Below are 16506 nucleotides of genomic sequence, written 5' to 3'. Positions count from 1 at the left end.
AGCTCGCAATGCCTCCGATCACGCCCTCACAAAAATCTATTTAGACAGTCCATAGACTGTCTAAACCCATATTTAGAGGGCCCATAGACTGTCTAATATATTTTTCTAAGGGCGGAGGCAGTGCCAAACCAATTGAGTTAGGTGAGATAGAAAGGCGGCTTTCGCCTACGGGTCGTCTTAGGCGAATGCACTAGGGACTCTGCGACTCTTTAGTATAACGACTGCTACAAGCACATGATCGTGATAACCGCGTCATGTCGCTACGAATATGGCCGCTAGAGATAAAAATAGTAATATCTGGGGTATTAGGTCTCAAACCCGCGATATCATTATGAGAGACGCCGTAGTGGAGGGCTCCGGAAATTTCGGCCATCTGGTGTTCTTTAACGTGCATTGACATCGCACAGCACACGGGCCTCTATAGTACTTCGCCTCCATTGAAATATGACAGCCGCGGCCGGGGTTGAACGCGCGACCTTCGGGTCAGCACCCGAGCATCGTAACCGCTACACCACCGCGGGGCCGCTAAAGATAATGTTGCCTCTTATGTAAGTGTATGAGTCAAAATTACGCCGACATGACACGAACAGTAGACACTGCAAACGAAGGTACAAGCACTACTTTAGCCCCTGAATTTGCGCCTTTCAGGTGGTGGTGGTTGTGATGTTGCAGCAGGTGGGCTTATAGCCTGGCCTACATGGCCGGCAACTGTTCCGCCTGAGCATCTCCTGAATTGCTGGGGTCTGCCACCACGTGTTTAACAGCCCAGTGTCTCGCGGGAAGGCCATCGAAATTGGTTGCACGCTCCTCCTCGTTGCCGCGAGCCCTTCAGGGAAAATGACATCTTCAAATGTCCAGTGGCTACGACAACACCATTGCCTATGACACCCCCTTTAGACCATCGCTGCTCTTTCCCTATCAAACTGCCGGCAGAGCCAAATAAAATGTTCAATATCACCTATGTCACTGCAGTATTCACAAAACGGGGCAAGCGCATCGCCCAGTCTTGAATGACCAGTCCGGTGTGTATGCGGAGTCGGTTATGATATCGTTGTCAGTAAAAGCCTTTGTGAAAGTGGTGACAAGGGGATTTTTTTCGTTTTGCGCGTACGGGTGGTGGATGTCGTTTTGTTGGTCATTTCGACACTTGCGCTGTGTTGTTGACAAAGGATAGGGGTTTGTTGCGCACACGGGCGGCGCAGGCGATGCGTATGCCTACATGTATTCTGGTTTCATGAAATACACAGTTGGAAGCCTGCGCTCTTTCCTGTCTGCGCTTTTCTTCTTTCATCATTCGTGCTTGCGCAGCACGCTACCAGTTTCCTACTAGCCCGCAAGAAGGTTTTATGGCATGTGCAGGGCATGTGGCGAGAAAGCAAGATGACCGCTGGTCAGGGACTTTAAAGAGAAAAACGGTTTTGCTATTATTAGTAAATTACTCTTTCACAATTCCAAAATCGCCACACTAGCCGCGAGAAGACGCTTGGTATGCGAGAAAATGCTGGTGGCGACGCCACCTTGAAATTGCCGCACCAAACGCCGTAACGCCATAGATTCTGACGGTGTCTACAAGTGCCTACGTAGTTCCTAATGGGTAAATATGAAGTATATGGACCTCCTTAAGGAGGCCATAAACTTAACATACTAAATTTTAGGAATCTTAGTTGAGGCATTGTTGCTAAAATGCGACAAATGCGATTTGAAATCTGTGACGTCACTGGCGATGACTTCGGCGCGAAATTTAAAAACGGAACTTTGACCTTGATTTCCTCCTCTGTCAGGAAACTTATGATGGTGAAATTCTATTTTGCCTAGTTATGTTCGCTTGCCAGCTCCTCTGCGCATGTTCTTTATGCTTATCGTTTGTGTATAAATAATTCGCATATGCCAATAAATCACAGTTGAGAGTCAGCGCTTGTTCTGTGTATCCTTTTCTTCGTCCCGTCCGTCCGCGCGCTATTTTGGCCCATTATGTCTCACCAACAAGCCCAACCTTCAGTCTTGCTGAAATTACCGACATTAGAGTTCTAAGAGTACACTTTATCAAGCTAAACCGATTCATTGTTTCTCTTTTAGTGTCCCTTTAAGTGTAACACGCTGAATTCCAAGAGAAGGCAAGCGCGCAATGGGGAGACAGGAAGTTAGGTGGGCAGATGTGACTAAGATTGAGAACAATATTGAGAAGTTTACGGGCATAACGTGGCAGCACGAAGCACAGGACCGTTGGTTAATTGGAGAAACACGAGAGAGGCCTTTGCTCTGCACTGGGCGTAGTAAAGCTGATGACGATGATGATGATGAGATCGGAAGGCAGCTGAGTGGATCGAAAAACAGATAGGGGTAGCCTGTATACCATTTGAAAATTAGGAGAGAAAAAAAAAACCTGCACAAGTCGCGTGATACGAAGGACAGGCGGTCAGTGATAGCGACGCAATGGATGCCAAGAGTTGGCAAGCGTGGCCAGCCGCCATCCTTGAACTTGAAAGTTTGCAAGCATAAAATAGAATCTACTCGCGCATGACAGGGTAAGGGATCACTGGGACATGCTTTCGTGCAGTTTAAATAAAAATTAGGTTTTTGTTGTTGATAGTGATTGTGATGATATACTTGCGCAACCTCAGGGCGGGGATAACTGCGAAATCCACTTCTTTGCAAAAATACTAAAGTAATATTGAGAAGACGAAGAAGAATGCTTTAGCGACCCTCTGAAAAGTGCGTGGCACCTATCATGCTGCAGCATTACAGACAAACCCGGATGTGCTTTCCACCTCCACACAAATAATCAGCTGAGAGGAGGCTGTTGCGTGACGCGGCAGCTTCAGACTAATTCATTACCCTGTCTATTCACACCTACCTCTTCCACGCCACACAATACCCCTCATACTGCCCCTACTGTGGAGCGGAGCGCACAGTGTATCACTGTACCTGGGAATGTCCACACACGCCGTACTACCCGTCTACTCCCTCACTATCACATTCCTCCTGTGAGACTGCGCTGACCAGCTCAGAGGCGCAGAAGCGACGTCTGATCCAACGCGCACGTGGAGTGGCGCGAGCCAACGGGACCCTGAACTAAGTGCTCTACCCTACAAGGAATATGATCGCTTATCCGTCTACAAATAAAACTTTTTGCCTCTCTCTCTCTCTCTCCTTCTCTTTCACGCATGAGGCGTGCGAACCGACAACTTATAGAAGTCTTGGCCAATCCTCCAGAGCGGGTATGTGCCATAGTGTCGAAGAACCAAACCCAGACCAAAGACTTTCTGAATGTTTTGGCCAATGACCCAGAGCGCATATGTGCCATAGTGATGAGGAAACAAACAAACAGACAGAGACTTTCGATATTCGCATTCCTTCGGCTGATGGTGAAGCAACAACGACATTCTTTCCGCGAAGTACAACTTCCGTTGTCGGGCTCCCCGCAAGAGTCTTATCAAGCCCACTCGAAACCATTTTGAGGAGATGTTAGATTGACAAGAGGCGGAAGATAAGCAGACCATTCTTTGTCCGGGCCATTTCTTGAAGGAGGCGATTGTAGATGAAGGAATTTTATCATAGATAAACAAACGCGCCCGAGATCGTCTCCTGGGTTTGTATAGCTGGAGGAATAGAGCTATCGCTTTAAAAGTAGGATTGGAGTGGCATGCGTCGGTGAAGTCACGCAGTGATGTATGTATCCCGGCGATACAAGTGAGCCAGCCATCACACACCGCTCAACATGTATTACGGGCACATCGTACCGGCCTCTCATATCGGAGCAAAAAAATTTGCACGTGCCAGACTATACAAAGCTCATTCATTACTGGACCCTTCCAAGAGAGCGCACGCTTCTCAAGAAACGAAACGCAACCGAAATGACGAGTATTACTGCGGGGAAGAAAGTGCGCTGTGAACATGGGAAATATCGGATCTACTTGCCTGACCTATTTCTTCATCGCGTTTTTTTTTTTTTTTTGCTTTCCTGGAGGAAAAACAGGATAGCTGAGGAATCTTTGTAGATCTTGGCTGTGACATTCATATGTCTCGAGTACTCTTTGTTGGCGCAACACCTCCAAAACTGCTGGTATCTCGACTCAGTATTTTCGTAGTCTACGAAGATTTATTGCACTCAGCAGATTTCTCAATTACCTGATTGATCGCACGGCTATGATCCATTGCATAGTTTCCTTCCCTGAAGCCAGCTTGTTCTCTAGGTTTATTAATGTCAAGTGTTTCACATATCCTGGAAAGAAAAAGATCAGTTTCGTTGCAGGGGCGAAGCAATGAATATGCGATAGCAACAAATTAGAATGTTATACAAAGTATACACTAGCAGCTAACGTCTTTAAGGTCCGATCTCGCGTAACTCTACAAAATGCTGCTCCAGGGAGCGAATCGGTGTTCTTGCTGTCTGTCGCCTCAACGCCAAGTAAGCGGAAAGGGCACTGCACGTACAAGGGTATGAGCCGCATACTGATGTCTGTTGAGATGGTGCGCACTACCGCGCCCTCTTGAGCAAAGTTCGCATTTTCTGCCCGAACGACGCATCCCCCTCCCCCCCCCCCCAACCAGCACCCCTTCATGCTCATTCGCCTGACGGCGCCGGCCAGCGTGCTTCATCCTCACGTGAACCACGTCCGTCTGCAGCCTTCTGAAGCTTTCGCTCACACATAGAAAATACGACACGCGGGGTGATGTTTGTTGATATGGACTTTATTTATTTATTCATTTGTTTGTTTATTTATTTTACATATACTGCCGTCTCTTTGCGAGACGTTGCAGGGGTGGGTACACAAGTTGCTTGCAAATAAGACTTAATGTAGCATAAATTAGCATGCGTAGTAAGGCTAAACTGCGGGAATGGGCACGCAAATGGAAAAGCATGTTACGCAAATGCGCCTACAACAAATCAACATTGCAAAACAGCATATAAATATGCTTTTTATATAAACAAGATATAAACATGACGGCGATGGCCGAAATACACCTCTAGTAGTGACGATACATTTCTGCCTCAATAAAGCTGTTTTTCTCCTGTTAGGGAACTATATCTCTCCCAATGCCAAAAGCGCAACTCTTGCAACGAAAAGACGCTTGTTAAGCCAGAAAACGCGCGAAATGAAAATTACGCAGGCAACACCAACTTGAAGTTCCCGCCATAGAGTCAGTATATTAACTCTATGGTTCCCGCCAGTATATTAACTCTATGGTTCCCGCACCCACTCGCTGTGATGTCATGTATCTGACGGGGTCTGCCCTACCTAGTTCCTAACAGCTAAAACCAAGTACATTGATCAAGTTGTAAGGGAGGCAGAGAGTTAACATAGCAAGTTTCATGAAGTTTTGTTGAGAGAATGTGGCCAAAATACCAAAAAAAAGCGCTTTGAAACACTGATATTCGTGCGCTGTGTGCATAGATTTCAGCGCGAGATTTAACCTTGACTTTGACCTTGATCATTTTCACTTCTATTAAAAAAACCTGCGGCAGTGGCATAGCCTGAAATTTTGATCGGGGAGTGGGTTGCGACTTCCATTTATGTCAGTCCGCGCGTGTGTGCGTATGTGTGCGTGTGCATATAAAATGCAAGCATTTCGGAATAGGTTTCAAACCGCCCAAACCACGCACCCTCTTGAGTTTCTGATCAGCTTTGAATGTTCATCAAATGTTCCATTCTGTCTCGTGTGATAATCACTTTCATCTTTCATCTGTTGCTTTTTATTATTTATTATTAAGCCGACCCTCTGCGGTTTGAGAGAGCTTGCAGGCTCGCTTGTCTTGGTGCCTTAGCTTCAACTTAGACGGCAGAAATCTGTGTATATAGTTACGGCAATAGTTACGGTTTCGCTCATTCAGTCCGTCGTTTTACAGCGAAAGCTGTTATGAGATCATTTCACCGGCCGTTTTTGGCGCCGTAGTTGTCCGCCGCCGCCGCCGGTGTCCGTAACCAGTATCGCTCGAAATAAGAAAAAAAAACGAAATAAGAAAAAAATTCCAGGATGGAACGAGGTTCGAACCTGGGCCGTCTGCGTGGGACCCAGTATGCAACCTCTGAGCCATGCCGGTGCTTGAAACTGCTTTGCAAAAAGGTCCTATACAGGCTTCATGTCGGGAAGGAACCACATCAGCAAATGCAATATAGCGTGGTAGAAGAGTAAAATAAGCACCAAGCGTCGCACAACGCGAATTCTGTAACCAGGCGTCACACAATGCGATTGATTGCGCAACGAGTAGGTTGTTGAATGCTTCCAACCCATTACAAAGGGCTCTGCCATAATTCTTCATCGTCATCATTTTCTTCGTTCAGCGAACTGGGAGCGCGGAAAATACACAAAGGACGAAGAGAGGAACCACACAAGACGAGCGCTCACTAACAACTGATTTATTTTCCAAATCGTAAGGACACATATACACACAAATTGCGCATGTCCAGAAAGATTATGACGACGGCATGAATAGCATGCGAAGCGTACGATCAAGGCACATGTCTAACGGTTATCTAGGTAGCTCAATTCACAGTCATGCAGTGACAGGGAAGGATGACTTATACATTGATCTGTATTCCTGGAAATGTGATATGCTTCAGATATTTCGCGCGTAGTTTGATGAGGATGCCGGAACAACACTACTGTATTCTCAAACAGAGGTTGGCACTTGCACGAAAAGCAATGTGGTTCCTCGCTTCGTCCTTTGTGTATTTTCCGCGCTCCCAGTTCGCTGAACGAAGAAAATGAATTACCAACTGGCCCACCTTTCGATCCTCCTTCATCGTCATCAGGCACAGCATCAATAAAGTGCGCATAATGCCTTACATGCGTTTAGCAGGTACCAACGCTCTCCGTGGAATGACGAAAAATGGCACAGTCCCTGCTGCCCTACTTCTCAAAAATTACAATGATTTATAGCGTAGTGGGTTCCTCGCAAGCGCACTTGTATTGGTTACCAAGGAAGCCCATAAGCACATGATCCATTTCCTCGGGGTCTCAGTAAAATTACAATGATTTATAGCGTAGTGGGTTCCTCGCAAGTGCACTTGTATTGGTTGCCAAGGAAGCCCATAAGCGCATGATCCATTTCCTCGGGGTCTCAGTAAAGTTCTTCACCCCCCCCCCCGTCTCTCTCCCACGTCAACGTATGTTATACAGCATGACGGGAGAGGGAAATAGCGACTGGGCGTCACCCAATGCAAATTACAAAACTGGCGGGCCGTTTAAAGCTTCCAACCCATTACAAAGAGCTGAGCCATAATTCTTCATCGTCATTAGTCGTCGCGTCAACAAAGTTCATATAATGCCGTGTAGCTGGTGCCTCGCTTCTCCGCAGAATGACAAATAATGGCTTAGAAGGTGCTTCCCAACTTCACAAAAATTGTGATTTATGGCGTAGTGGGTACCTTTCTAGTGTACTTGTATTGTAGCCCCAAGAGAGCTTACAACGGGCTCAAGAAACGCCGCTCTTCCAGCTTTCGCTGTGACTGTGCTGCGGTTTCAACGCAGGCCTGGCGTTTTTTTACAGCGAAAGCTGTTATGAGATCATTTCACCGGCCGTTTTTGGCGCCGTAGTTGTCCGCCGCCGCCGCCGGTGTCCGTAACCAGTATCGCTCGAAATAAGAAAAAAAACGTAATAAGAAAAAAATTCCAGGATGGTACGAGGTTCGAAGCTGGGCCCTCTGCGTGGGAGCCCAGTATGCAACCTCTGAGCCATGCCGGTGCTTGAAACTGCTTTGCAAAAAGGTCATATACAGGCTTCATGTCGGGAAGGAACCACATTAACATATGCAATATAGCGTGGTAGAAGAGTACAATAAGCACCAAGCGTCGCACAACGCGAACTCTGTAACCAGGCGTCACACAATGCGAATTGCGCAACGAGTAGGTTGTTGACAAAATGTACTTTTGGGCTAGTTGGTTCATAATCGTAGTAGAACAGCGCCGGCGAAAACAACAGACCAGACGAGGAGACGTGTCCTTCTCCTCGTCTGGTCTGTTGTTTTCGCCGGCGCTGTTCTACTACGATAGGTTGTTGAATGCTTCCAACCCATTACAAAGGGCTCTGCTATAATTCTTAATCGTCATCAGGCACAGCATCAACAGAGTGCGCATAATGCCTTACATGCGTTTAGCAGGTACCAACGCTCTCCGTGGAATGACGAAAAATGGCACAGTGCCTGCTGCCCTACTCCTCAAAAATTACAATGATTTATAGCGTTGTGGGTTCCTCGCAAGCGCACTTGTATTGGTTACCAAGGAAGCCCATAAGCACATGATCCATTTCCTCGGGGTCTCAGTAAAGTTCTTCGCCCCCCGCCCGTCTCTCTCTCGCGTCAACGTATGTTATACAGCATGACGGGAAAGGGAAATAGCGACCGGGCGTCACCCAATGCAAATTACATAACTGGTCGGCCGTTTCAAGATTCCAACCCATTACAAAGAGTAAGCCATAATTCTTCATCGTCATCAGTCGTCGCGTCAACAAAGTGCACATAATGCCTTACAGACGTGTAGCTGGTGCCTCGCTTCTCCGCAGAATGACGAATAATGGCTTAGTAGGTGCTTCCCAACTTCACAAAAATTGTGATTTATGGCGTAGTGGGTACCTTTCTAGTGTACTTGTATTGTAGCCCCAAGAGAGCTTACAACAGGATCTAGAAACGCCGCTCTTCCAGCTTTCGCTGTGACTGTGCTGCGGTTTAAGCGCAGGCCTGGCGTTTTTTTCTTGTTTTATATCAAAAGATTTGTCCTCGTGGACAATCGTAAATTACTTTGTTTTTACCTTGACTATACATCTAGGCTGAGCTACTTTTAAGTTCTTCAGCCTGAAGATGGTCTTCGCCCTCATTGACCTGTGATCACCACGTACGCTCTTGCCTGTGTCCTGTACTGTACATGTCATTTATGCCTGGGTTGCTCTGTATCTGGATCCTCGCACGTTGTGAAATGTATTTTGCGTTTTGTTTCTCTGTTTGGGCGTTTCCATGTTCGCTTATTCCCGTGTGCCGTGGAGTGATCGCGAAGTATATTCTCTAGGATGGCCGCAGGCAGGGCCGTAGCCAGAAATTTTTTTCGGGGGGGATTCAACCACACTTTATGTATGTTCGTGCGTGCGTTTGTATGTGCGCGTGTATATATACGCAAGCAAAACTGAAAAATTTCGGGGGGGGTTTGAACCCCCAAACCCCCCCCCCCCCTGGCTACGTCCCTGGCCGCAGGCGAGGCCATCCTCGAGATTTCGCCCGTGTTTGTAGTAATTCGATGTCCCCGTTTCACTCGATACACCCTATCGATACTCCAATTTCGCGATGCACTTAGTTCCCCGCGCCGCCGCACGACAAAGCAGCGCTGTCGGTCGCCCGCTTATCACATGGCGGCGTCGCAGAATGCGGGCATGCATGTGTTCCCGTACGTGATTCAGGACGCTTTGCTGTGGTAACGTGGTAACCACGCGCGGTCAGCTATGATACAGGGACTGTCTCCGCTCAACCAGGCTGTCCTGGGAACGCTATTTACCTGGGGACTGACCGCGGCTGGTGCCGCGCTTGTATTCGTGCTGAATTCGACGAAGGTGAGAGTTTAAAAAACGGGCGACAGCTTCGCCGGATCGGCGGCGGGCCGTCTCAAAAACAGCTGTTTCCTCCGTGCCTGCCCGCTGTCGTGTGTATGCGTGTAGTTCACAAGTTCAGCTCACACCACCTGCGCTTGCTCGCGTTTTGTGCATTCATACAACGGTTGTGTCCGAGCAACACAGCTCGGCTGGCGTCCGTGAAGTTACGTTTGAAGCGCTTTTGTGCACCATATCACATCTCGCTATCACCTCGCGTAGATATCTGTGTGTTGGAGATAGGCACTGCTATCGATGCTCCATGCTGGCAACCTCGTGACCCGTAGCATTTTATGGTCTACACGTTCGTAATCCCGAACTGACAAACTAGAGAATAGATCAAACACGTTTTGATAACCTTCCTATGACTGGTGTGTTCGCCTTGCGTGCTGTGTGCACGCATGTTCCGATAGCGGGTGGAATTGAAACTTTCGGGGTACAGAGTTCACTAGACGATTCCAATCGCAACTGCCTTATTGTCATAACACCGGTGTCATACGAAGCATTTTCAATCGCGATCGAGCCTGATCCGTGTAGAATTAGTCAACTGCGATTGGCTCCTTTCCGCGGCTTGCAAGAATTAGCCAATCGCGACTTCGAAGTTCAATCGCGGTTGAGAGTGCGGCACCCGTAATGAATATGTCTGCGTAGTATATGCATTGGAAACGCGTGTAAAGTTTACATTGGCATCAGGGATCGACTAACTCATCTAACGAAACCTTTCTGCCGAACACACTTTGAAGACCGGAACTGACTTTACGAGTCTGTTGCCACGTAGTAAAAAGCCGTACAGTTTTTAGATTTCTTTACAGCCCATTTAGCTGCACAGCTCGGTCACTGCCCAGACAATCGGATTCACGTGGATGAAATTTGTATACTCAAAAAATTTTCTGACCTCGTATTTCCAAAGTGTGTGGGCCCCACATTCCAAAAAAGTTTTAACAATTACTAAAGATACGTGTTTAATTACACATATCACACACTTTTGATTCTAGTCATGTTGCGCATCATGTCGTTGCTGTTTGGCTCCCAGTGCCTTTTCTTGTTCAATCCTAATTTCTTGTGCCGTTGTAGTTATTCTGTACATAACCACTTTTTTATATTACTGTTCCACTTATGTCCTTACGAGCTATTTTAGCAATATGTTACACTACCGTGCTTCCCTCAGGGACCTGACTTTGCTAACCATGCACCTTGACGTATTTTAATTGAAGTGCTGGAAATCGGGTATTAATTAAAGGCTGAAATTTAACATCATCTTTACAAGTATGCACCTTGAATTACTTGTATTTTTCACTGTATGACACAGTTTTATCATGCTGATACGATGTTTTCGGCGCAGTAGCCTCAAACTGCATCTATCTAAGCATTGGGTGATCCTTTTTACTTTGTGGTACACATTGTAAGTACTTCAGGCTTCCATGATTTGCCTAGTAATTATCCAATAGTGTTCTGCACTATCAGTACATATTATCTGTTTCCGTTCTTTCATTGCACTGTCAGTCAATGCTGCATTACTTATAAGACCCTCATGCTGTCATTATATTCTATTTATTGTACGCATCATTGTCGTGTCCTGTCAAGATAGCAGTATATACAAATAAATGGTTTGACAGGTGTCTTTAACGAAGTAATTGTTCCAAATAATTCTACATTCTACATACTAATTAGTCTTAACTAGTCCCATGCACTACTCTACTTTGCCGCTTATATGCCATCTGCCGCCTTGTGACCTCAATTTCCTGTCAGCCATTCCTTCCATCTGTCAATCAAGGAAAGCACGCATATGTGTAAGAAGTAAACAAAAGAAGGTCTCCTTTCACGATTAGAGGCACACCTCTCACTTTATGCGTGTGTGTGTTCGTTTTGATTACTGGCAACCTTGGTTTTGCAGTAGCATGAACTTTGCTTTTTGTGGTCTTCAATTGTATGCGTTGTCTGAAGATATCAGGCATTGTTTGCATTGTTCGTTAGGAACAGTCATGCAACTTTTACATTCATTGTTGTGGGCTTAACGTCGTTGACCGCAGCAACGTTATACTTTACAAGAAAAGTGAACAATCGTTCTATTCTACGGGTACTAGCTTACTTAACATAAAATTAGAGGATACCAAAGAAACTTGAATGGCAAAAGACTGCTCAACGAGTGACAGAACAAGAAAATGATAGTGGTAACATTGAGAGACATAAATGAAGTGTCATGGAATAAAGAACAGATAGGAGTAGCTGTTAATCTAGTAGAGATTAGGATGAAGAAATGGAGCTGGTTAACTAAGTCACCTAAAGCAGATAACTGGTCATATCCTGGAGTAACAGAATAAGTGATTAGGGCTGGGAAGCACACTCAAGCATGGCAGGGAAGTGTACTCGGTGAGAACCTAAGAACATGGTACAAACCCTACCCACAATGCACCTGCCAATCATCTCTGCAAGAAGGTTATGCCATTAGGAGTCTGTTCGAGGCTAGCACATTTTTGCCCTGCTTAAATGCTAAGCATGTTAGGAAATGAAAGGTCATTCTAAATTATCATCTTTGGCGTGAGTACTGATGTCAGGGTCTACCTGGAAGGTTGCCAGGTTGATCAGGTTTTCTACCTAAAACCAGCAGTGCAGAAATACACCTTTTTGGCAAAATTAATCATCTTGAATGTCAGAAGTCCTTGATGTCACAAAAATGAACAGCCATAATTGGCTGACAGTCTTCTTTTTTTTTTTTTTAATCGGACAGTAGTGTCCATAACAGAGGGGGGCCTTCGCCATCGCTGACTATGGGCGGTGTTTAAAAAATAACGAAACTTGAAGCCATAAGTGGGAGTTGGCTTGCGCTAGACAGCATTGATTGGAGACTGCTCAGACAAGCCTCCATCTTGTGGTGGGCATTGGAAAGGCGTGACGATGGTGACTTTCGTCGCTCAAAGTTCATTGTGTACAAGGCCTTCTGTGTGCGAGCTGAGACATTCACCCCTACTTATGCGACGGATATAGGTACGCCTCCTTTGCTTGTTGTTAATCTCTTTACTTCGACGAGAATTGGTAATACGCTCGACTTCACACATCCTCACGCTTACCGACATTTTGTTATTTCATGCGTTTTCAAGCTTCTAGAAAACTGCAACTGTGCAATGTTCGACGTGTACAAAATGTTAAAGTCAATGCATTGCATTACCTATCGCGTTGGCTTAGCAGCTGTGCCGTTGCATCATTACGCATGAGGTCACGGGTTCAATTTACGGCCACTGCAGCTATATGAGGGCGATATGCTAACACACTTCTATGTTGTGCATTGATCACACATGAAAGAGGTTCAGATGGTCAAAAATTATCCAGTGTCCCTCGCTACACCATACCTCACAATCACATTGTGCTTTTGGTACTTAAATCCTTGAAATTTCAATTATCGTATTGCACGGCTAAACCAAAATTCCCTGAATGGAGTGTGTCAAAAGCCTCCCTGCGATTTAGACTTGGCCAGCTTTCAGTGTCAGCAGCATTCGAAATAGCTTATCTGCTACCTTTGTAGCGACATTTCATTCACCTTCTAGCCGATAGTTGTCTTAAGTCTGCTCTGCCTGCACAGGACACTTGAATATGTCTCGTTCCAGTGCAGCACTCTGTCAACTGTAATGTTAGAAATGACGAAAGTCCTTTTATTTTTATCAATTTGACATTCGAATATGTCACCAAGGCTCATTGTCATATGCTGTGGTGACCTTCTCTTTAGATTTGAAGGTTTGTGTGACCCATCCCTCTTCTGTTTATTTTGTGATGACCAGCGTTGTTTTCAGAATTATGCTCCATCCTTCCGAGAATTTCCTGGCTGTGAGTGTGACCTAACGTCGACATCATTTAAGACATGATGGCCACATATAACTGTGGATTTGTAGACTTATGCTTGTAAATATATTTACAGGCGTGTCTCCATTTGTCGTGGTCTTGACACTACTTGCCCCCTCAATTTATGGTCTATAAATGCAATCTGCCGGAGGCAAATCATTGCTTGACATGTGCACGGTAATTGAAAAAAAAGCAGGGGTGAAAAGACATGCTTCATTGTAGAAGCGCACAATAGTTCAAATTTGGAAGACAGCTGCACTATTATAGCATCAGTCGCACTGTCAGCGAAGTAAATAGAATTTTTGAGTGACCGCACATGGTGCGGAATAAATGACTTTTCTCAGGGCATGTGCAGTGATGTTCGGCAATGTATAAAAAGGTCACGCTGGTTTTGCAGTCAAGTGTTAATAGTGTTGCACTGTGTACGTATCTTCGTTCCTTGCTTCTACCCTTTGCTATTACACTTTTACATGCAATGTTACATGTATCAATTATGCGTGCCCAAGTAGCAGCCTTACTGAAATATACATATTTTTCATATGCATATGCAAAGTTCTCAAAATATCTTGTGGTCATGGACGAATGAAGCGCAATAAAAAAGCTACGAAGCGCAACAGCTTCCAGAAGCAATAATGCGAGAGCACAATCTCGAAACCGTAATAATGAGGTTGCAAAAGATTGTTTGGGCGTCACAGTAAGTGTGCTAATGGAAATCATGCTGACATTATGAATTCAAGCTAAAACAAAATGAAAGAATGTGTTTTAGTTAGCACTAACTTTTTCGTGTTTCATCTGCCAATGACTGTGCGTCTTAAAAAAAATGTTGTGACGTACGTTTGAGTAAGGCTGCATTTTTAGTTGGGGAATTGACGTCACGATAGTGTTGATGACGCCAGGTTTGGCAATTTGAGATTAACTCTATTGTTGAATTTAAAGGTAAGCCTGCCAAATGTCATCCTTTCATGTGCTAGAAGCGACGTGAAAAGACTACAACTTTGATAATACGCACCGTACGTCATTCAAAGAGCTGCGATACATGTTGACGGTCAGCAAAATAAATGAAAAGCACACTTGTAACCTTCGCTGATTGACGGCTCCCATCTTCGCAGTGACGACATTGTCTTTTTTGACGTATATTGTAAGTGTGACTTATGACGGCAGGCGTAACAGCTGTAATCTTAAACTGCAAGTCAAAATCGCTGACAGTTCCCGTGAACATTGTTGCACTTGATCATGTTTCAATGGGGATTCTCTTCATAATTCATAACTTGACGTTGGCTTCATGTCTTGACGATGTTGAATGTGTTTCCTGACGCACACTGAAAGTGCAACGATGACGAATGCGCTGGCCTTCTGAGCTGGCTAACACAGCCGCTTAGAAGCAGTGATGGTCTCGGTGAATATCGTCGTACCATTAGATGACCTCTCTGGGGCGACTTTTTACGTGACTTGTTTCTTGGGGGCGGTGACAAGACATGCGCGCTCCTAGAATGACGGTTATTAAGGTGCGGGCACTGACATTTCGTGATACATCGAATCTAGCCTCAATATCACACTGCTGCCATCTATCTGGCTTTGCTGAAGAGAAAAATCGGAGAGAATGATACTTCTGAATCTGTCACTTGACCGATCGTACAGAAGCTGCGAGATTTAATGGCACTGCACCGTGGGCCCTTCAGCTTCCAAAAAATCCTAGGTCCATGGCCAACACATGCCTTGCAAAAACGCGCTCTACTAGCAGTCAAGGAATTCCTAGAAGGGAGTTTTATACTTGGAAATTATTGATAAAAGTTTTTTAGACTTGTGCATATGATTTGACCTGAGTGCGTCACATTATTTATCGCTTCGTGTGCTCATTATCTATTACTGTGACTGTACTTTGCCAATTTCAATGCTGGTATGTGGCTGGATGTTGTGTAGGGATATTTATAGCATATACAGTGTTTGTGTACCCCCATTTTATGTGAACCATAGTGTTATGTGATGAAACTCTACGTTGTTTCTTTTTTCGTGTTATGTGAATGGACTTGCATGAACTCTGCCTAGCTGCTCTTTTATGTAATTTTTTTTCCTTTTCATTGCTGCGATTTTCAACTGTCCTATCATCTGTGAAAAGGAGTAGCCAGCGCTATACAAAACCACCAACATTTCCTAAACACCATCACAATTTTCCATTTTTCACCCATTTTCAAAGGCATAACTGCATACATTTTTGTTCTTGGCAGCTGCAGAGCTTTAATGCGAAATATTACTGTGTCAGTTTGTTCTGAGTGGCAAATTTTGAGCTGCTGGAAACTACAGATCTTTGAGGTGCTTTAAAAATGTTATGAAAACATACGTGCTTCTACTTGAGACTGAATCACTGCTAACGGGTTCATTTTATTGCATGTATCATTTTGGTTCTTTGTTATACTCATAAGTATTTATTGAGTCAGTCACATTGTCATCTTGTCAGTGGAATATTGTGCTTGAAAACCTTTTTCTCTTTTATCACTCATCTTACTGCTTTGGACCTAATTGTTATTTCCTAGAAATTGTGTAACATTACCCGCCACGGTGGTCTAGTGGTTGCAATGCTCAACTGCTGACCGAAAGTTCGCGGAATCGAATCCCAGCCATGGCGGCCGCATTTCGATGGAGGCGGAATGCTAGAGGCCCATGTACCTAGATTTAGGCACACCAGATGGTCAAAATTTCCGGAGTCCTTCGTTAGTGCATCCCTCATAATCATATTGTTGTTTTAGGACGTAAAACCCCAACAATTATAAACACGGAGCTGTTTATGCCAAGCATTGGTCCGTGACAAGTGAGCAGGAATGATCATTGTGGAGCGGCTTGCGCTCTCTTCGCTGTCTTCTTCCCCTTCTTCATCTTATGCTTTGCTCCTGGAACATGTGGGCCGATTTTTCCGGCGGGAATGCAATAATGCTGATAGGCGAGAGAACGAGCACAGAGAAAGAGTACGAAAGACAAACAGAAAAATTCTTCGCGAGGTGGGATTCGAACCCACATACCTACAATTGCATAGTTTGAAGCTCGCATCTTCCTCTGCACATTGCTAACATGACTTCGTCTCAATGCTGCTTTTGTTGACTTTT

The 16506-nt window shown here is 45.1% G+C and overlaps 1 protein-coding gene across 1 annotated transcript in view; it reads left to right on the top strand.

The window, feature by feature from the left end:
- The first annotated feature begins 9337 nt into the window (after positions 1–9337).
- LOC119399790 (zinc transporter ZIP11) overlaps positions 9338–16506 on the top strand; it is a 33330-nt gene continuing 26161 nt past the window's right edge. Inside the window, exon 1 of the mRNA XM_037666632.2 lies at positions 9338–9538. Coding sequence (XP_037522560.1) covers positions 9431–9538 — 108 coding nt within the window. The 5' untranslated portion in view covers positions 9338–9430. The remainder of the gene's footprint in view (positions 9539–16506) is intronic.

This window comes from Rhipicephalus sanguineus, chromosome 7 (genome assembly GCF_013339695.2).
Source record: "Rhipicephalus sanguineus isolate Rsan-2018 chromosome 7, BIME_Rsan_1.4, whole genome shotgun sequence".
Lineage (NCBI taxonomy): Eukaryota > Metazoa > Arthropoda > Arachnida > Ixodida > Ixodidae > Rhipicephalus > Rhipicephalus sanguineus.
Note: the sequence above shows the minus strand (reverse complement) of the source record. Positions and strands in the feature narration are given on the sequence as shown.